The 22,685-nt window shown below is 42.9% G+C and overlaps 1 protein-coding gene and 1 non-coding gene across 4 annotated transcripts in view; one reads left to right on the forward strand and one right to left on the reverse strand.

Annotated features, from left to right (window-relative positions):
- SNX3 (sorting nexin 3) overlaps positions 1-19,700 on the reverse strand; it is a 49,552-nt gene extending 29,852 nt beyond the window's left edge. The window contains exon 1 of one of the 3 annotated variants that reach the window (XM_031012420.2): positions 19,194-19,700. In XM_031012420.2, coding sequence (XP_030868280.1) covers positions 19,194-19,355 — 162 coding nt within the window. In that variant the 5' untranslated portion in view covers positions 19,356-19,700. The remainder of the gene's footprint in view (positions 1-19,193) is intronic. The other 2 variants (XM_031012421.3, XM_055390723.2) reach the window with 2 other exon arrangements.
- LOC115935176 (small nucleolar RNA U13) lies at positions 1,867-1,970 on the forward strand. The gene has a single exon (XR_004070876.1). It is a non-coding gene; the product is annotated as a small nucleolar RNA U13 (small nucleolar RNA).
- Positions 19,701-22,685: the final 2,985 nt, after the last annotated feature.

Genomic DNA, 22,685 nt, shown 5'->3' on the forward strand with positions numbered 1-22,685 from the left:
GACCCTTAGAAAACCTGGCTTAAAAAAAAAAAAATTGATCCGTGCTATCAACACCTCATACTACAGACTTAATGTGGGCAAGTCCCTAAAAAAAATAAATAGCAACCACCAGCTCCCCTTTGGGGAGGGGCAGGAGGCAATCTAACTCAGAGTCTCTACAACGTATTATCTAAAATGTTCAGTTTAACAAAAAATTATGAGACATGCAAAGAAACTGGAAAGTGTGAGCCATAGACAGGAGGATAAAAAGTCAGAAAATGTCTCTGGGGTGGTTCAGCTGTTCAGCTGTCCAGGATTTCCAAGCAGCTATCAATATGTTCAAATTAAAGGAAACCATGCTTAAAGAACTGAAAGACAGCATGATGACAATGATTCAAGGAATAGAGAATCTCAACAAAAAGATTATTTAAAAAACACTGAATTGGACCTCTACAGCTGAAAAGTATAACAGCTGAAATGAAAAATTAACTGAAGGGGATCAACAGTGGATTCAAACTGGCAGACAAAAGCATCAGCAAACTTGAAGACACATCAAGAAACTGTCCATTCTGAAAAGCAGAAAGAAAGAAAAAAATAAGAATGAACAGAGCATCAGGGACCTGTAGGATACTAACAAGCATATCAACACACATGTAATGGGAGTCCCACGATGAGAGAAAGAAACAATAAATAATGGCTGAAAACTTAAAAAATTTGACTAAACCCTTAATCTATACATCCAAGAAGCTCAAACACAAGTAGGATAAACACAAAGAGATTCCCACCCAATAAACATCACAGTAAAACTGTTAAAAGCCAAAGAAAAGCAAAATCTTGAATACAGTGGCAAGAGAAATCTACTCATCACTACAGGGGACCCATAATAAGATTAACAGCTGACTTCTCACCAGAAACAATGGAGACAAGGAAGCAGCAGCATTCAGAGTGCTCAAAGAAAAAAAGAAAATCAACAAAGAATTCCCTATCCAGCGTGGTAGGCTGAATTCCAAGATGGTGCCTAAAATTGCCACCCCTTGGCATACACACCTCCCCTAGAATGTGAGTGAGGCCTATGAATGCAATGGATGTCACTTCCATAATTAGGTTACATTACATGGCAAAGGTGAAGGGATTTTACAGATGTTAATTAAACTCCCTAATCAGTTTGACTTTGACTTCACCAAGTTTTGTGAGTAGTCTTGACTTAATTAGGTGAGCCCCTTAAAAGGGGGCTTTAGTCTTCCCTGAGATCAAAGAGATTTTTTTCACTGGCCTTTAAGAGGAAGGCTACTCTAAACTTACAGCTCCAAGAAAATTAATACTGCCCACAACTATGTAAGCCTGGAAGAGAACTCCCGGGCCTCAGATGAAACCACAACCCCTACCAACCTCCTTGATTGTAGGCAATTGTGAGACCCTGAGCAAAAAGTCCAGACAAGCCATATTCAGACTTCTCACTTACAGAAACTTGTGAGATGATATTTGGTGGTGTTTTTTAAATAATTTAAAACTCCATTTATTTATTTAAATTTTTACTTTTTTTAAGAGACAGTGTCTTGCTTATTTCCCAGGCTGGAGTGCAGGCTATTTACAGGCATGATCACAGCACACTGCAGCTGCCTCAAACTCCTGGGCTAAAGTGATTCTCCTGTCTTAGCCTCCTGTGTAGATGAGACTATAGGCACAAACCACTGCACCTGGCTGGGGGTGTTCTGAGGGCTACAATTGTGGCAATTTTTAATTCAGCAATAAAAAACTAATACATCTAACAAGACTATCCTTCAAAAATAAAAATATAAGACAGTCCCAGACAAAAAAACAAAACAAAACAAAAAAACTACAAGCCTTCATGGTTAGCAGACCTGACTTAGAAGAAATGCTAAAGAAATCCTTCTGTAGTTCGTAAGCATGATGATTGGGTTTTCATGCTCGTGTGTGTGACATGCCTCCTTCAAACCTTGTTATGACTTCAGCACATTACCCATCTGATGGGAACCTTAGAAAAAGAAAAAAGAAATACTAAAGAAAGCCCTTCCGGCTGAAAAAAATGATACCAGATAGTAAATGAAATCCACATGAAGAGCCAGGCGTGGTGGCTCACACCTGTAATCCCAGCATTTTAGGAAGCCGAGGGCGGGGTGGATCACCTGAGGTCGAGAGTTTGAGACCAGCCCGGTCAACATGGTGAAACTCCGTCTCTACTGCAAATACAAAAACCAGCCAGGCATGGTGGTATGAGCCTGTAATCCCAGCTACTTGGAAGGCTGAGGCACAAGAATCGCATGAACCTGGGAGGTGAAGGTTGCAGTGAGCCAAGATCATGCCACTGCATCCCAGCCTGGGTGAGAAAGTGAGACTGCCTCAAAAATCAAAACAGGTTAAAAGTGAAAGGACAGAAAATTACATACCCTGCAAATACTCATAAGAAAACTGGACTGGCTATATTAGTATCAGATAAAGTAGACTGTAAAACACAATAGATGACTAAGAACTGAGAGTTCTTGGCAAAAAGACATAAAGAACTACTTTTTTCCTTGCTTTGATAGTTTGAAGGGAAAGAAACTGCCCTCTCCAGTTCTCCCCCGCTTTTTTTTTCTTCTTTATGAGATGGTGGGTCTCACTCTGTCACCCAGGCTGGAGTGCAGTAGTGCAATCCTGGCCTACTGCAACCTCGACCTCCTGGGCTCAAACAATCCTCCCACCTCAGTCTCCCGAGTAGCTGGGACTATAGGTGCATGCCACCATACCTAGCTAATTTTTATTTTTTGTAGAGAGGAGGGTCTCACTATGTTACCCAGACTGGTTTTTAACTCTTGACCTCAAGTGATCCTCCTGCTTTGGCCTTCCAAAGTGCTGGCATTACAGGAGATAGCCACTGTACCTGGCCCCTCCATACTGTTTGTTTCCATATTTATTACTGTGGTAAAATATACATAATATAAAATTATTTTAAGCATGTTTAAGTGTACAGAGTTCTGTGGCATTAAGTAAATCCATATTGTTATGCAAACATCACCACCATCAATCTCTGGAATAACCACATTTAAAATAATATAGTCTATAAGAATATAAGTAAGGAATTCTTTTTTTTTTTTTTTTTTTTTGCTCTGTTGTTGCCAGGCGGGAGTGCAGTGGCACGATCTCAGCTCACTGCAACTTCCACCTCACGGGTTCAAGAAATTCTGTCTCAGCTTTCCCAGTAGCTGGGACTACAGGCATGCGCCACCATGCCCAGCTAATTTTTTGTGTTTTCAGTAGAGACGGGGTTTCGCCATGTTGCTAGTCTGGTCTCGAACTCCTGACCTCAAGTAATCCACCTGCCTCGGCCTCCTAAACTGCTGGGGTTACAGGCATGAGCCACTGTGCCCGGCCAAGAAAATAAGAAATTTTCTTTTTAGTTCTGGGATACATGTGCAAAAAAATGTGCAGGTTTGTTACATAGGTATACATGTGCCATGGTGGTTTGCTGCACCTATCAACCCGTCATCTAAGTTTTAAGCCCCACATGCATTAGGTATTTGTCCTAATGCTCTCCTTCCCCTTGCCCCCCAATCCCCAGCAGGCCCTGGTGTGTGATGTTCCCCTCCCTGTGTCCATGTGATCTCATTGTTCAACTCCCACTAATAAGTGAAAACATGCAGTGTTTGGTTTTCTGTTCCTGTGTTAGTTTGCTGAGGATGATAGTTTCCAGTTTCATCCATGCCCCCGCAAAGGACATGAACTCGTTCTTTTTTATGGCTGCATAGTATTCCACTGTATATACGTGCATTTTCTTTATCCGGTCTATCATTGATAGGCATTTGGGTTGGTTCCAAGTCTTCGCTATTGTAAATAGTGCTGCAATAAACATACGTGTGCATGTCTTTATAGTAGAATGATTTATAATCCTTTGGGTATATATCCAGTAATGGGATTGCTGGGTCAAATGGTATTTCTGGTTCTAGACCCTTGAGGAAATGCCACACTGTCTTCCCCAATGGTTGAACTAATTTACACTCCCACCACCAGTGTAAAAGCCTTCCTATTTCTCCACATCCTCGCCAGCATCTGTTGTTTCCTGACTTTTTAATGACTGCCATTCTAACTGGCGTGAGATGGTATCTCATTGTAGTTTTGATTTGCATCTAATGACCAATGATGATGAGCTTTTTAAAAATTGTTGGCCGCATAAATGTCTTCTTTTGAGAAGTGTCTGTTCATATCCTTTGCCCACTTTTTGAAGGGATTGTTTTTTTCTTATAAATTTAAGTTCCTTGTAGATTCTGGATATTAGACCTTTGGACAGATTCCAAAAATTTTCTCCCATTCTGTAGGTTGCCTGTTCACTCTGATGATGGTTTCTTTTGCTGTGCTGAAGCTCTTTAATTAGATCCCATTTGTCAATTTTGGCTTTTGTTGCAATTGCTTTTGATGTTTTAGACATGAAGTCCTTGCCCATGCCTATGTCCTGAATGGTATTGCCTAGGTTTTCTTCTAGGGTTTTTATGGTTTTAGGTTTTACGTTTAAGTCTTTAATCCATCTGAGTTAATTTTTGCATAAGGTGTTAAGGAAGGGGTCCAGTTTCAGTTTTCTGCATACGGCTAGCCAGTTTTCCCAGCACCATTTATTAAATAGGGAATCCTTTCCCTACTGCTTGTTTTTTGCCAGGTTTGTCGAGGATCAGATGGTTGTAGACGTGTGGTGTTATTTCTGAGGCCTCTAAGTAAGAAATTCTTAAAAGAGCTTTGAGCGTTCTTTTTTTTTTTTTTTTTTTTTTTTTTTTTTTGAGATAGGGTCATGCTCTGTTGCCCTGGCTAGACTACAGTGGTGCAATCTCAGCTCACTGCAACCTCTGCCTCCCAGGTTCAAGTGATTCTCCTGCCTCAGCCTCCCGACTAGCTGGGATTACAGGCACACACCACCATGCCTAATTTTTTTTTTTTTGTATTTTTAGTAGAGATGGGGTTTCACCATGTTGGACAGGCTGGTCTCAAACTCCTGATCTCTGGTGATCCACCCGCCTCCACCTCCCAAAGTGCTGGGATTACAGGCGTGAGACACTGTATCTCCTGCCCCCTTTTTTTTTCTTAAAATTGTATTTTTTTTTTTATTCTTTTGCCTGGGAACATAAACTCAGTATAGAATAGAATGTGTTCTCAGCATTCTCATCAGAGATAGAGTTTGCTGTGTTGTCCAGGCTGGAGTGCAGGGGCAAGATCATAACTCAGTGCAGATTCTAATTCCTGGCCTCAAACGATCCTCCCACTTCTGCCTCCCAAGTAGCTAAGACTACAGGCTCAAGTCCACACTGGATTAGCTTCTGGCAAGAGGAATCAGGAAAGATCATCAGAGTTTAGCATGGGAAAAGAGCAGGTAGACTTTCTTAGCTATATCATAAAGCATGGTCAGGATGTGATATGGTTTGGCTGTATGTCCCTATCCAAATCTCATCTTGAATTGTAATCCCCACGTGTAACCCCCCAGGTGATCGTATCATGGGGGCGGTTCCCCTATGCTCTTCTCGTGATAATGAGTGAGTTCTCACGAAAGCTGACGGTTTATAAGGGGCTCTTTCTGCTCACTTTCTCTTTCCTGGCACCTTGTGAAGCAGGTACTTGCTTCTTCTTTGCCTTCCATGCTTGTAAGTTTCCTGAGGCCTCCCCAGCTATGCAGTACTGTGAGTCAATTAAACCTCTTTCCTTTACAAATTACCCAGTCTCGGGTAGTAAATTTATAGCAGTGTGAAAATGGAGTAAGACAGGAGGAAACAGGAAACGATTATTGCTAAGTAAGAATGATGAAGTGGTCAATATCTAGGATGTATTTTTTGAGTGTGACCGGGTCTCACTCTGTTACCTAGGCTGGAGTGCAGTGGCACGACCACGGCTTAATGTAGCCTCAACCACTTGGGCTCAAGTGATCCTTCTACCTCAGCCTCCTAAGTAGTTGGGACTACTAGTCCATGCCACCACGCCCAGATAATTAAAAAACAAAAAACAAACAAACAAAAAAACAACGTTTAAGTCTCCCTATTTTTCCCAGGCTGGTCTTGAACACCTGGGCTCAAGTGATCTTCCCACCTCTGCCTCCCAAAGGGCTAAAATTATAGGCATGAGCCACCACGCCCAGCCTATCATTTGTTTTAACTGGAAATAAGAGTAATTACAGTTTGTAAGAAAATGCAGTAGAATAAACTATATCAGAGAAAACACAGAGTGAAAGTGCCTACCATACCACCTGAACATCGATGCTTAAAACAAATTATAGCCGGGTGTGGTGGCTCATGCCTGTAATCCCAGCACTTTGGGAGGCAGAGGCAGGAGGATTGCTTGAGCTCAGGAGTTCAAAACCAGCCTGGGCAACACAGCAAGACCCTGTCTCTATTTATTAAAAAATAAAAATTAAAATAACAATTTTAAAACCAAATTATACATTATATATAAAATTATAAATAAAAATCGAGAAAAATGTTTGAGTCAGAGAGTAACAAGGAATCACTCCAGTATTATTACTGTGTGATTCTGGCATGTCACTGATGTCAGATGCTGGCAGTGAAGCACAAAAGAGACAGGTGCTCCCCCTAGCTAGACTACTGGCTCACTTTCTGCCCACACACACTCCTGGCCCCTCAGGGAAGACCTGGGTTCCCACTACAGATTATGCATATTTTATGAATTTACCTCTCCCCACTCTCCTTACCACCAGTTTGGAAGCTTCCAAAGGCTAGGCATATCTTATTCATCTTTTAAACAAGCATCTAGCAATGTCTGGAATATAGCAGACAGTTCATAAATGTTCATTTATTGGACAGTTCTGGGGAAAACTTATCAGAGAAATCTAGCCCTGTTTCAGGCTGCTGTGAACTTACTGAATGCAGTAACATGTGTTATTAAACTTAGCATTGCAAGTACTCAATAAATCAACTGACCCACAGGAGCTACTCAAGTTAAAGTTAACAACTCTAAAAAAGAAATTTAGTTAGAAAAAAACAATTGATCGGATGTCTTGAGGGAAGAAAACTGAACAAATATCAATTATAGATAAGAATCATGCTGAGGTCTAAACAAAAACGCTCTAAAACTGCAATTTATCCCAACTTAAGCATATCAACATAATCTGGCCTTCTAAACTAAGACAAAAATTCTATCAATTTACTATGTTGTCCCATTTAGAGCTGGTATCACAGTTTCTCAATTTTCAACTTAATTCCTTCCTTTCTTTTTTTTTTTGAGACAGGGTCTCACTCTGTCACCCAGGCTGGAGTGCAGTGGTACCATTATAGCTCACTGCAGCCTTAACCTCCTTGGCTCAAATGATTCTCCCACCTCAACCTCCTGAGTAGCTGGGACTACAGGTATGCATCACCACACCCAGCTTTTAGACAAGAGAGACAGAGTTTGTAGAAAGGACTTACCTATGTTAATAGTTCAACCAATACCAACTTAAATATTATTAAAAATTATTTATACAACGGCACATTGCCATATTACATAGGGGGTTAACATGTAAGAATACAAAACATTAAGACAGGTGTAATAGCTCACATCTGTAGTACCAGCTACTCAGAAGACTGAGGCAGATAAGAGGATCACTTGAGCTCACGAGCTCAAGACCAACCCGGGCAATGTAGTGAGATTCTGTCTCTTAAAACACATACACACACAAAACCCCACAAATCATTAAATGATGATACTGTATGAGAAATTAATTAATTATACAAAAATTAGCTGGGCATGGTGGCACGTGCCTGTAATCCCAGCTACTTGGTAGGCTGAGGCAGGAGAATTGCTTGAACCTGGGAAGTGGAGGTTGCAGTGAGCCGAGATTGCACCACTGCACTCCAGCCTGGCAACAGAGCGAGACTCTGTCTCAAAAAAAGAAAAAAATAATAAATTAATTAATTCTGGCTAGAAAATATCTAAACCATGATCCTGGCTAGAACAGATTGCAGTCAATTTTGTTTGGCATCATCTTCAGTGTTGGCACTGGTTTGCCGACTGACCCTGAACCACCATGAACCTGCTGCCCACTAGTTTATCAGCATCAACTTTCTTTCCTTTATGTGGGTATTCAAAGGAGTTTACATAAAAGGTTTCAAGTGAGAAAATAAACTTCAAAAGTTGAAAAAACTTGTGCCTGGCCTTAATATTATCGGTGGGATGACAACACAAAGTTACAATTTCTATGTAAAACTGGGCCTCTAGGAGGAAAGAATGGTATCTAATATTTCATTCACCACCCAACAACAGGGTTATGCATTAAGATATTATTATTTGATGAATGTGCAGTGTTATATTTAATGACTATTTCCTCAGTCGTTTACTACTGGCTTCCTAAATGAATGTTTTTTCCATAGCCTCATGATATTTTTTAGGGTTTGAGACAGGGTTCTACTCTGTCACACAGGCTGGAGTGCAGTGGTGTGATCTTGGCTCACTGTAACCTCAGCCCCCAGGGTTCAAGTGATGCTCCCACCTCAGGTTCCTGAGTAGCTGGGACTAGAGGGGCACACCACCACAGCTGGCTAATTTTTGTATTTCTAGTAGAGACAGGGTTTTGCCATGTTGGTCAGGCTGGTCTTGAACTCCTGACCTCAAGTGATCCACCCACCTCAGACTCCCAAAGTGCTGGAATTACAGGAGTGAGCCACCATGCCCGGCCTCATGTTTTGATAATAGATTCTCCAAGTGCCTTTTGATTTCCATTATTTCAATGTTACATGAGCAAACTCTAGACATAAAATTGGCAAACCTTTTCTTAAAGGGCAAGATAGTAAACATACTGTTTCAACTACTCAATTCTGCCCTTATAGAGTAAAAGTGTTCTTAGATAATATGGGAAGAAATGGGTATGCTGTGTTCCAATAAAACTTTATTTATAAAAAAAGGTAAGCCCACAATTTGCCAACCCCTGCTCTATCTAAACTCCTCAGTGTCCTAAGAATGTCCTCAGTTATATACCATGGGGGAATCTTTGGGTGTAAATTTAAGACAAGACCTGGTGATATACACATACATGCCTAGCTGACAAGATTTTTCTCTACTTGTTTCCACTTGAAGATAACCAGTAAAGTCAAGACAAGAGAGGGGTGAGATACCAAGACCAGACACAAGGAGGGGCTTTTGAGACTCCTCTGTTTCTCAATATGGACGAGACTTATACAACAGAGAACTTCATCCCACAAGGGCAGGACTAGAAAAAACAGAAAGCAAACAAGCTATAGGTGGCAGGTGCTAAAATAACTTTAGGAAAGCCAAAAGAAATGCTCCATCAGTGATAAAATCAAAGTTTACAGAACAAATAATTATCAAATGACCATTCCAATACTGCTGGACACGAAGTAACTTTACAAAATTATTTTAAGTAATTCTCTACTTCTCTGCTAAGAGATTAAGTGATTCTCTGCCAAGAGACACTGGCTTCATTTATTTTGGTGGCTCAAATTATATACTCCATCATTCAATGTCAGCAACTACAATGGTGGTCCTAAGTAAAACCAAAATAGTTTTAAGCAGTCTTGGAAGGAAAAAAAAAAAAGGTTAATCAACATCTTTAGAATCTCTAGCCCAATCTCAAGGTATACCCCTATCAGATATGCCATGTCTTCATGCTTGCCTTTTTTCTCAACTTAACGAAATTAATTATCATGAAAGAATCAAAACTTACTCACTTAAGACTTCCAAACTAATGAAAGTACAATTTTATTTCTTGCAAATCAAATGAACTTACTCTAAACTGAAATTCCAGGCATTAGCAAAAAAAGGAAATAAGAGATGATCACAGTGTAGCTTAAAGCCATATCCTAGAAGGGCCAACCACAACCATTTGTTAATGTGGCAAAGCAAAGAACAGTGTCTACTCTTCCCTTCTTCACATGGCCACCTGGTTAAATTTCCCAGCTTCTTTTGTAGCTAAGTACAGCAATGGGCAGAAACAGAAATAATACAACTTCCTGGTTGTGTCCTTCAAGGGCAGAAATAAACATTCCCCTTAGCTAGAATGTGAATATGATGTTAGAAGCTGATAGTCAAGCCACAATACTAACCCTGGACTGTACCTGAAACCTCTCCATGTGGAGAAAAAAACCAAAAAAACAAAAAATTATCCTCTTTATCTGAGAACAGCCCAAACTCTATACTACTTGATACAACCTTTCTGGCAAGCTATAGCAAACGTCACATTTTACTAACACATTCCAAATTCCTAGGTTGTCAGTTAAATATTTCTTTAAAGAAGTAGTGGCCAGGCGCGGTGGCTCACGCCTGTATTTTGGGAGGCTGAAGTGGGCATATCACTTGAGGCCAGGAGTTCGAGACCAGCCTGGGCAACACGATGAAACCCCATCTTTACTAAAAATACAAAAATTAGCCAGGCATGGCGGTGCACGACCTATATATTCCCAGCTACTTGGGAGGCTGAAGCACGAGAATTGCTTGAACCAGGGAGGCAGAGGCTGCAGTAAGCTGAGACTGCACTATTGCACTCCAGCCTGGGCAACAGAGTGAGAGACTGTCTCAAAAATAAATAAATAAATAAAACAAAAAAAAAAAAAACAAAAAACGAAGTAGAACTTTGGTTGAAAGCTTTGTCTTTTAACTAAGGAATCAAAACAGTAAACTGCAGTTCCAGTTTCCTGTGCTGGGTCTAAGGAAGGGATGGCAGGCACCACGTCCAGCTTCCTGACAGGCACCTACAGCAAGAAGCCCCTGACAAGAAACAGGCCAAGGAGATGCATGAGGAAGACAAGGATTTCAAGCAGAAACAAGAAGAGAAGCAGAAAAAACTTGAGGAGCTAAAAGCAAAGGCCACGAAGGGTTCCCTGGATAGGTGGAATTAAGAAATCTGGCAAAAGTCTATGGCCATTCTATCCTGAATGCAATTGCTCGTCTGATCTCAGAAGCTAAGCAGGTTGGGCCTGGTTAGTACTTAGAAGGGAGAAATCTGGAAAACAAGAACAAAAACCAAAAAACAAACCACTGTGTCCGAGGCAATGATGACCCTTGATCCCATTCCTATTTAAATATCTGCATTTCCTACTATAAAATCTTCTGCTTCCACTCTAGGAAGCAAAGGATGAAATGTCTTGGAGCCTGTTGCACATTTAAGAATAAACTTTTTTTCTCTTTTTCTCTTTTTTTTGGCACAGAGTTGCGCTGCCACCCACCGCAACCTCTGCCTCCAAGGTTCACGCAATCTTTGTGCCTCAGCCCCCTGAGTAGCTGGGGTTATAGGCATGCACCACCACACTGGCTAATTTTTGTATTTTAGTAGATATGGGGTTTTGCCATGTCGGTCAGGCTGGTCTCGAACTCCTGATCTCGAGGGATCCACCCGCCTCAGCCTCCCAAAGTGCTGGGATTACAGGCATGAGCCACCACACCCGGCCCTAAGAATAAACTTCTGGAAAAAAGAAAATAGCAGTTCCAAGATTTTTTTGGACACCATCTTTCTTATCTGATGTTCAAGAAATTGCTGGCTGTATTTACATGAAAGCAGCATAACATGGTACAAACATCAAAGTATCTAACAATAACAGTCTACTACTTTCTGGAAGGGGTGAGATAAGCATGATGATAAAGGTGAGCAGGAGAGGAAAATGTCTATTGCATGTGATCACCAGGATAGCTCAAAGCATTTTTTTAGATTTTCCCCTTTACAGGTATAAAGTGACAATATTTATAAAGATTCCTTTTTTGAGGCATGCTTGATGGCATGCAACAGTAATCCCAACTACTTGGCTGAGGTAGGAGGCTCACTTGAGCCCAGGAGTTCAAGACCAGCCTGGACAACACAGCGAGAACCTGTCTCCAAAAAATTCCTTTCTTAAATGAATACATATGTCTTTTTTTTTTTTACTTCTGGCTTACTTTCATGATTATTATACAGGGATATAGACATGGATGATGCAAGACAAGGGCAAAAAGATCTGGCTTGACTGAATGTAGTCTGTGTCTCCCCTTCCTCCCAAAAACTTAAGCTGTAGAGATTGGTATGCTTTCAGTTAATATTTAAATGCCTCCCCTCCAAAAAGTTTTCTATCTTTGACAAATGTCACTGGTTTTCCTCTCTGTTACCAAGATCTGCTATTCATTTTATGTTTTACTATTTTACAATCTATTTTTTTAACCCCATCAAAGCTACCAACCATTGTGGTTCTATGTATATTTCTCCTCCTTCTCTACTGTCTATCTATCTCAGTGAGACAGACAGCATGATAAGCAGCAGGAGAAATCCTTGCTGCATATAAGTGCCCTTACTGGGATGCTTTTTAAACCACCACTGCCGGCAGGGCTTGGTGGCTCACGCCTGTAATTCCAGCACTTTGGGAGGCCGAGGTGGGTAGATCACGAGGTCAGGAGATGGAGACCATCCTGGCTAACAAGGTGAAACACCATCTCTACTGAAAACACAAAAAAAATTAGCCGGGCGTGGTGGCGGGCGCCTGTAGTCCCAGCTACTCGGGAGGCTGAGGGAGGAGAATGGCATGAACCCACGAGGTGGAACTTGCAGTGAGCCGAGATTGCACCACCTCACTCCAGCCTGGGTCACAGAGCGAGATTCCGTCTCAAAGAAAAAAAAAAACCGCCACTGCCCAAACCCCACCCCACCCCAGTAAAAGAGAACCTGAATGGTTTCAAAGGCTCCTCAGGTGATATGAATTTTCTGTGAGGGCTCTGGGCAACCATGGTAAAACCTTGTCTGAGACAAGCCTGGGCAACATGGAGAAACCCTGTCTCTACAAATACAAAAAAATTAGCCAGGCATAGTGGTGTGCTCCTGTAGCCCCAATTACTCAGGAGGCGAAGGTGGGAGGGTTGCCTGAGCCCAGGAGGTCGAGGCTACAATGAGCCCAGATTGCACCACCGTGCACTCTAGCTTGGGCAACAGAGTGAGACCCTGTCTCAAAAAAAAGTACGGGCTCTGAAGGTCCGAAAATCTAGGTTCAAATCCCAGTTTTACCATTTAATAGCTGTGACCCTGGGGAAGTTAACTTTCTTAAACTTCATTTATTTGTAAGTGTCCACTATGTGTCAAGCAGTGTTGGATATTGAGTAAGGGTGATTATGACAGTCCCTGTCCTCTAAGAGCTTATAATGGGTGACACAGGAACTTACAGGAAGCCAAAGACAAGCAAACAAATTTATTCCTAACAAAGCTACCAGGGCACACAGGAAGGAAATCTGGTCCAGAGTCAAGGGATCAGCAAAATCTTTAAAAAGGGGACATTAAGGCTGAGTCCTGCAGGATAACTGATAGTAACCAGATGAGGCTCTTAAAGGAAGCCTGTTCTTAACAGAGGAGGAAGTGTGTGCAAAAGGCCTGGATACAAAAGAACTCAGCTTAATTGGGAGATACCAGTTCAGGACTGGAGTTAAAATGAGGAAAGGACAAGAGATGAGGATCAGTTGATCAGCTTCTACAGGAATATTATCTACTCTGCTTGGTTACCTCAAGATTAAATTTTATAGATAGAGCACAGTGTTTTGCACATAAAAGATACTCAAATGATACATCCCTTAACAGAACAGAATCCCTAAAAACTCAATATAACAGGACTACTTTAAAATAGCCACTGTCTTCCTCCCCCACTCTCCATTCTGGGGATGGATTAGATAAGGACAGAATCTTCACTGCTAATAGCATGCTTCTCCTTGACGGAGATCCTGGAAAAGTCAGCCATAGCTGGCAGCAACATGTGCAACAGACAACATCTCATTGGCCAATTGATAGAGCTACATAGATTCTGCAGATGTCCTTTGGCATCAAAATGCCCTGATTTTTTTTCTTTTCTTTGCTTTTTTTAGAGGCAGGGTCTCACTGTGTCACCCAGGTTAGAGTGCGGTGCTATGATCGTGGCTCACTGCAGCGTTGACCTCCTCCTGGGCTCAAGAAATCCTCCCACTTCAGCCTCCCACATAGCTGGGACTACAGGCACACGCCACCATGCCTGACTAATTTTTAAATTTTTGTAGGGACAGGGTCTCACTGCGTTGCCCAGGCTGTGTGGCAACGCCTGAGCTCAAGTAGTCCTCCCACCTTGGCCTCCCAAGTGCTGGGATTACGTACAGGAGCCACCGTGCCCGACCCCCCGATTCTTTAAAATACTATTAATATTTTAGCCCTTCAATAATACATGTTTATAATTCCCAAAAATAAGTCTAAGATTTTAAAATTTATTTCTCAGCTTCCAATCTGGATATTAATGACTCCTAATTTAAGATTAGATGACTGACCCAGAGGAAAAAACATATACAAGTTTAGAACGGCAAGCACTGTCAAGATAAGATGCTACATTTATTTAGCACCTTGTCAAAATTTTTATCAGGGAACGTTATTATTCAGCTTTATGCTTTAATAAAGCTCAACTTTAAAAGATTATTTGGAGCCTGGCATGGTGGCTCACACCTATAATCCTAGCAGTTTTGGAGGCTGAGGTGGGAGTATCACTTGAGCCCAGGAGTTCAAGAGCAGCCTGGGCAACATAGTGAGATCTCGTCTCTACAAATAATTTAAAAATTAGCTGGGTGTGGTGGTATGTGCCTGTGGTCCCAGCTAGTAGAGAGGCTGAGGTTGGGAGGATCACTTGAGCCTGGGAGGTCAAGGCTTCAGTGAGCTGTGACTGCACCACTGCACTCTAGGCTGAGAGACAGAGGGAGACCCTGTCTTGAAAAAATAAATACATACACAAAGGTTACTTGGTTAAGTACCAAATAAGATAGCTTCTTTTTATACCATGCTTGCTTAATGAAGGTATACTTCCATGACAAGTAGGTTTCTTGACAAGAAAATCTAACAATTTTAGTAACTCAACTAAACATTAACACACAGAAAATGTAGTTGATCACTGACGTTTAATTTAGAAAATGTCTATCTTTAGAAAGAGCTAAATTTTGCGTGCTTATTATGTGCCAGGCACTGTGCTAGAAAGATTCATGTGCCTTATCCCATTTAGTCCTAAGAGGTACGTACTATTATTAGCACACCTATTTCACAGAGGGGAAGTGGAGCTTTGATTTTGTGCCTTACCCAGCTAGGAAATGTTAAATCTATTCTTTGAACTGAGGACTATGTCAGAGCTCAAGAAAGATTCTAATTCCATTCCTGTTCAAAACAGTGGTCTCCAGGTAAAATAGATCTTGATTAACTTAAAAATCTCCAGAATATTAAAGTTATATTACAGCACAAACTTCATAAACAGTGACTGAATTTTACTTTCAGCCTTCTCTTTAATATGCCTAAATAATTCCAGACCTTGAACTTTCCTAAACCTTTAATCATTTATGGTGCTCTCTGCTGTACCTACCCATTAGAACAATTTTTAAAAACATAACACTGTGTAATTATTTTCAAAAGCCCAGAGATACTAATCAAGTGATCCTAATAGTCTTAAACACTATCCTCAAACCAAAAGATAAATGGAGATTGGGAAACTTGCACTCTAAGTGCCACCATCCAGATAAAATTGCCCTGTGAATTAGAGTAATTTCAATCAGATCCCGTAAAACTGAAAATTTTTCTCAAGACCAGAATGAGACAGTAACTGTAAGATAGTTTAAAAGCCCAAATTCTGGAGCATAAAATGGTTTTCCACATAGCAAATTCAACAGCAAAAGGTAGTCAGTAGGGGTTCGGGAGAGCAGCAACATTTAGAGAATAATAAATAAAATTGCAGGGCTGGGTGAGGTGGCTCATGCCTGTAATTCCAACAGTTTGGGAGACTGAGAGGGGGAGCGCCACTTGAGGCCAGGAGTTCAAGACCATCATAGGCAACATAGCAAGTCTCATCTGACAAAAAAATAAAACATTAGCCAGGTATAGCAGCACCCTGTAGTCCCAGCTACTTGGGAGGCTGAGGCGGGGGGAACACTTGAGTCCTCGAGTTTGAGAATGCAGTGAGCCACAATCATGCCACTGTGTTCCAGCCTGGGCTACAGAACGAGACTCTTATCTCAAGAAAAAAAAAATTACAAAATATTAAACTATTCATGTCATAGCCACTCTGCCTTAATGCAAGACTATAATTACTCTAAAAAATCATATGCTGCTCAAATAAGGCCTAATTTCCTTACTATATGGTGTCCTTAGTTTTAAGTTAACACGTTACATACTAAAAGAAATCCAGGCTGGGCATGGTGGCTCACGCCTGTAATCTCAGCACTTTGGGAGGCCAAGGCAGGTGGATCATGAGGTCAAGGGACTGAGACCATCCTGGTCAACATGGTGAAACCCCGTCTCCACTAAAAATACAAAACTTAGCTGGGCGTGGTGGCGCGTGCCTGTAGTCCCAGCTACTTGGGCGGCTGAGGCAGGAGAATCGCTTGAACTCGGGAGGCAGAGGTTGCAGTGAGCCAAGATCGCGCCACTGCACTCCAGCCTGGCGACAGAGCAAGGCTCTGTCTCAAAAAGAATAACAATAAAAATAAAAAAAGAAAGAAATCCAAAGGCATTTCATGCATTAAAAACTCAATTAGGTTTTCACATAGGCACCGGCATTTATGACTGTTAACAGCTATTAACACCCAGTGAGTTGGTTTATACAAAAATACAAACCAAAGTAAGTGTATAATTTGTTAGTTCCCTGACTCATTAATCGTTCTTAAAAAAGATTATTTTCACGCCGGGCGAGGTGGCTCGTGCCTGTAATCCCAGCACTTTGGGAGGCCAAGGCAGGTGGATCACGAGGTCAGGAGTTCAAGACCAGCCTGACCAACACAGTGAAATCCCATCTCTACTAAAAATACAAAAATTAGCCAGGCGTGGTGGCGCATGCCTGTAATCCCAGCTACTCAGGAGGCTGAGGCAGGAGAATCACTTGAACCTGGGAGGCGGAGGTTGCTGTAAGCCAAAATAGGAAAATTAAAGGAAAAATAGCGCCGCTGCACTGCAGCCTGGGCGACCGAGCGAGACTCCTTCTCAAAAAAAAAAAAAAATTCTCTTTAACATGTAAATGACTATACCAAAACCCTTTTTTCTCTCTCTCTCCTGAGACAGGGTCTCATTCTGTTATGCCGGCTTGAGTAGAGTGGCCTAATCATAGCTCTCTGCAGCCTCGACCTCCTGGGCTCAAGTGATCCTCCCACCTCAGCCTCTGGAGTAGCTGGGACCTCAGGGATGCGCGCCACCACGCCCAACTAATTTCTTTTTTTGTGGGGAAGGGGTTTCAACGTGTTGCCCAGGCTGGTCTCAAACTTCTGAGCTCAAGGGATCCACCTGCCTCAGCCTCCCAAAGTGCTGGGACTAGAGGCGTGAGCCACTGCGCCAGGCCCAGAAACCATTTTTAAGTGTCACATCAGCTATTTGCTAAGGTATTAGGTGTATTTAAAAAAAAAAGAGGATTAAATTATTATACTAGAACCCATTCAATATAATGCACTTAGCAAGATAAACTCAAAGTAAGTGGAGGAAGTGTAGGCAGGAGATTCCAATTCAGTTTTGTGACAGGAAGTACCTGCTATGGAAGTCTAGAAACAAGAATACCAAGTTCTGTTTTAGCACAAGAAAGAAAAAAAAAGAAAATACTAGTGAATAGGGCAAAAGAGGAAGTTCTTTTTAGTGAACCATCTGTCATGTATTACAGACAATTAGAAAAACATTCACTTTTCCACTAGGTTTATGTGTGAATGTAGTTCCCCAGGTGTACTGAAGTCTGGATTTTGCAGTTTCCCTATGACAACATATCCTATGATTCAATTTTTATTTATTTATTTATTTAGAGAAGGGATTTCGCTCTTGTTGCCCAGGCTGGAGTGCAATGGCCCGATCTAGGCTCACGGCGACCTCTGCCTCCCCAGTTCAAGAGATTCTCCGGCCTCAGCCTCCCGAGTAGCTGGGATTACAGGCATGCGCCACCACACCCGGCTAATTTTGTATTTCTAGTAGAGATGGGGTTTCTCCAGGCTGGTCAGGCTGGTGTCGAATTCCTGACCTCGGTGATCCGCCCAGCTTGGCCTCCCAAAGTGCTGGGATTACAGGCATGAGCCACCGCGCCCGGCCTATGATCCACATTTTACACATCCATACGAAGACAACAGTGGCTTGAAACATTAAACTATTCGCTTCATATTCGCTTCATATCTTAAAGTTTGATTAACTTTTTAAAATCAATGCTAACTACGTAAGAATCATTTTTTAAAAATACTTAAGTTTCACAACAATGTGAATATACTACTGAGCTGTATGTACACTTAAAAATGGTTAGGATGGTAAATTTTATTTTTGTGTTTTTCACGACACAAAGTGCATAAGTTAATGAGAAATTTTTTCACTTAAATGTTAATAGTAGCTTGTCATATAAATTTTGATTAAAGGAAAAATCGCTTTACACTTAATTTTTAATAATTTGCTGTCATCTTTAAATTAATGTAATTAATTTTTAAAGATGCTTCCATACATGAGCAAATTCTTTAATCCTGAATTATAGAGTGAAAGTGAAGCACTATTTTCAATTAACATCTTTCAAATCATCTGAATTATTGCCAACAAATACTAGTTATGAAATTAGGTATATTTTATTTCTGTTGATTTCTTTATTCAATTAAGTGCAAATCTAGAATTAAGAGAGCAAGATTCCTAGTCTTTTCTTAAAGCAACTGTAGTTCTGGATTATGAGGTAGGTGACACCACACCTCAGCCTTTGGCAGGGCGGTGGCCCAAAATGCTGAAGTCAACCATGTCCAATCACCCTTCTGGTCTGGCTCAGCCCTATCAAAAATTGTCAGGCTTCTGTGAACTTTCATTAAGTCCCGTTCAGAAGACTGCACAACCCAGGTTACTTTAGCAGCTCGGGAAGGGCCTGGAGCACTCGGGTTGGCTTGCTACCTCTGGGAAGTCTCCAGGAAGAGAAAACTGGGAAAAGGCTTTAACTTTGCGCAAGCCCCTTTTCTCTGTCAACATCTCTTTCCCTTCCCAGCGAAGGGATGTGTTCTCGAAAGATCTACCCCTTTCCAACTCAAATGTCATTCCCTGATCAGCTGCTGGAGGGGCAAGCGGCGCTCAACCCACGCCCTCCTCTTCGAGCACCTTCTCCAAGTGCCAGCGCGCCGGGCTCGCTCTGCAGCCCCCCACACCAGCCCTACAGGAAGAGGGGCCCTGGCTCACGACCCCGGCCCGCCTCTGCAAGGGGGCTCCCGGCCTGGGAGGCTGTGGCTGCCCGCGGGGGTCCACTCCCGGGTCGAGTGGGGGTGACCAGAGCCAGCGGAAGGGGTTTCTTGGGAGAGGGGAGAGACGGCCTCACCTTGACCCTGATTTCGTAAGTGGTGAAGCGGCCCCGGCCGACCCCCACCGTCTGCGGGTTGCTCACATCTATCTCGAGGAAGTTGCTGGGGGGTCCGTAGGCGTCATTCAGGTTCTGCGGCTTGGTGATCAGCCGCCGGGTGTCAGCCACGGTCTCCGCCATTTCGCTGTAGCTGCTGCCGCCGCCGCGGGCTCCCTCCGCCCCCTCCGCGTTCAGCCGCCGCCGCCGCCGCTGCTGCCCGCCGTGGGGACACGGGGCTCGCGCGCAGCGGTCGCGAAGAGAACGAGCACGTAGAGCGGGCGTTCACCCCGCACGCGAAGCTCCTCCCCGCGCCCCTCAAGCTTCCGCCTCCGAGCCCAGGGGAGAAACGGCTCACTAGCTGGAACGCCACGCCCGGCTCCCGGGAGGCCCGGCCGAGGCTGGGGAGGGGCACTGCGGACTGGGGTGTGAGAAGCGGTGTCATGGGACTCGGGGTCGCAAACAGGTTCCGGCCGGACTACAGCGCCCACAATGCACCGCGAGCGCGCCGCCGCGGGGCTGCGGCCGAGAAGGCGAGGACCCAGACGCCCAGAGCTGGCGCTTCCTGTCTCTCTGCGCCAGCCTCGGCCTGCGGCGGGGTAGAGCGCCGGAAACGGCTTTAGCGGCTTTGGGAATTGCGGGCGAAAGTTAAACGGAGAGATCTTAGAGATTTGCCCGCAAATCGAAACAAAACTGCCCCTACTAACTCTGTGTCAACCTGTGCACGGTCTCACTGTGAACCCCTGAAAATGCCTTTCTGGAGAAGGTTAAGCAAATGCCTGAGATGATTTTGCCATAAACCCGAGCGTTGCACCAGACACGCGTCTGGATTGATAGGTTGAAACCAGTAAAGTGAGGGAGTGAAATAAAAACTAAAGCCCTAGTTAAATCCTAGCATTATGGTCAAACCGATTTTGGAGACAGGTCGGTCCGCTAAAACAAAGTAACAGTAGACCGGCTGCAAGCTGCTTTGGGTGTCCACTTTCATTTCTCACGAAGTCCTGATAAGTTTTTTTTTTTTGAAAAGTATTAAACGTACCTCTACAGGACTGGAAATGCACCTCACATGAGCCTTTTTAAGAAACGGGGAGGAAGGCCGGGCACGGTGGTTTATGCCTGTAATCCCAGCACTTTGGGAGGCCGAGGCGGGCGGATCACGAGGTCAGGAGTTCGAGACTAGCCTTGCCCACATGGTGAAACCCCATCTCTACTTAAAAATGCAAAATTAGCTGGGCGTGGTGGTGCGCGCCTGTAATCCCAGCTACTCTGGAGGCTGAGGCAGGAGAATCGCTTGAACCCGGGAGGCAGAGGTTGCAGTGAGCTGAGATCGTGCCATTGCACTCCAGCCTGGGCAATAGAGTGAGACTTTGTCTCAAAAAAAAGAAAGAAAGAGACGGGGAGAAAACCCAATTAATTAGTTAGTCCTAGTTCATCTCTTATGGTCCAATGGGAAATGCAGATTTTAAATGTTGAGATACGATACATTTCTATCTCTTCCCAGAGAGTTATCCCTCACAACTATTTCTGCATTTTTTAATGTCAAGTTTAACACTATAATTACTTTAAATAACCTGATCTTCCCCGCCCCCCTTTTCTTTAGATTTTAAATTATTAGTAATTATTTGTGGAGATGGGATCTCACTGTGATTCCCAGGCTGGTCTCCAACTCCCAGCATCAAAGTGATCCTCCCGCCGTGGCCTCCCATATGTGCTGAGATGACAGGCATGAACCACCGTGCTTGGACTGATCTGTCCCTTGAACTGCAAATTTCTTTTCTTTCTTGCTTTTTTTTTTTTGAGACGGAGTCTCGCTGTGTGGTTCAGGCTGGAGTGCAGTGGCGCATCTTGTCTTACTGCAATCTCCACCTTTCGGATTCAAGCGATTCTCCTGCCTCAGCCTCCCGAGTAGCTGGGATTACAGGCGTGCGCCATGACACCCAGCTAATTTTTGTGTATTTTCAGTAGAAACGGGGTTTTGCCTTATTGGCCGGGCTGGTCTCGAACTCCCAACCTCAGCTGATCCGCCCGCCTCAGCCTCCCAAAGTGCTGGGAGTACAGAAGTGAGCCACCGTGCCCGGCCAACAGCAACCATTCTTAATAACACTAAGAAACACTGGAATAAAAAGAAATTACTTGGCCGGGTGCGGTGGCTTGCACCTGTAATCCCAGTACTCTGGGAGGCCGAGGCGGGCGGATCACCTCAGGTTGGGAGTTTGAGACCAGCCTGACCAACATGGAGAAACCCCGTCTCTACTAAAAATACAAAATTAGCCGGGCGTGATGGCGCATGCCTGTAATCCCAGCTACTCGGGAGGCTGAGGCAGGAGAATTGCTTGAACCTGGGAGGTGGAGATTGTGGTGAGCCGAGATCGTGCCATTGCACTCCAGCCTGGGCAACAAGAGCAAAACTCCATCTCAAAAAAAAAAAAAAAAAAGGCATTACTTAAATACAAGGTATATTATTTTCCAGAAAACAACATTCATTTATTAATTCAACAAATATTTGTTGAAGACCTACTAGATGTTTTCATTCTAAGTACTAGAGATGAAAAGGTAGATAAGTCAGGTTTATAGCCTAGTATATAGTCTATCTTAGGGAGACAATTCAGTAAATAATACACCTGCCAATATAATTGGTGCTATGAGGCAAATAAAACTGAATAATGTGACAGATAAGCTCATTAGATATTAATGCTGGGCATGTCTCCTAATGCAACAGACCAAATGGGAATTTGACTGGTATGATTAGAAATGTAAGCTCAATAAATACATATCAATGACTCTGAATTGAAGTCGATGCAAGCTAAGAGACCAGGAACTACTGTATTATGTTGTCATCGGTGACACCTGAACAAAGCAATCATGGAATATTCTCATAGAATGCTTCTGTCTGATTCCTTGGCGACCACTCAGGGCAGCATTGGGCAGCCAGAACAAATGCCTGCAGTGGGGAAGCGGCTAGGAGGGAGAGCAGCACAGCATCATAGCACAGTTGTATAGCCAAAGAAGACCTTCTTGGTGTAAATATCAGGAAAAAAAATTATCCTTATTTTTCAGGAATTGTGATTGCATTTCTAGAATACAAATCCAGAAATAATAAGCTACTAGAATTAACAAGAGAATGTAGTGGCAAGACAGAAATAAAGAATGTAATAGCTTTCCTTTGTCTATGCAATATCTAGTTAGAATGGAAATGGAAGAAAATACCGTGTTTGCAAGTGACCAGAAGTACAAAATATCTAAAAAGGAAGGGATAGGAACTATAAGGAGCAAAGGGAACATAGGACTAAAACTATGAAATTGTATTCAAAGATGTAAGACAAAACCTAAAGAGAAAAGAGTCTATGTTCCTGGATGGGAGGACTTAATATCAGAAAAACGTCACTATCTAAAATTAATAACTTAATACAATTAGAATCTCAATGTGGTTAGTTTTACTCACCCACTCCCACCTTGGATGAGTGGGTGGCACTG

Source organism: Gorilla gorilla, chromosome 5 (genome assembly GCF_029281585.2).
Source record: "Gorilla gorilla gorilla isolate KB3781 chromosome 5, NHGRI_mGorGor1-v2.1_pri, whole genome shotgun sequence".
Taxonomy (NCBI): domain Eukaryota; kingdom Metazoa; phylum Chordata; class Mammalia; order Primates; family Hominidae; genus Gorilla; species Gorilla gorilla.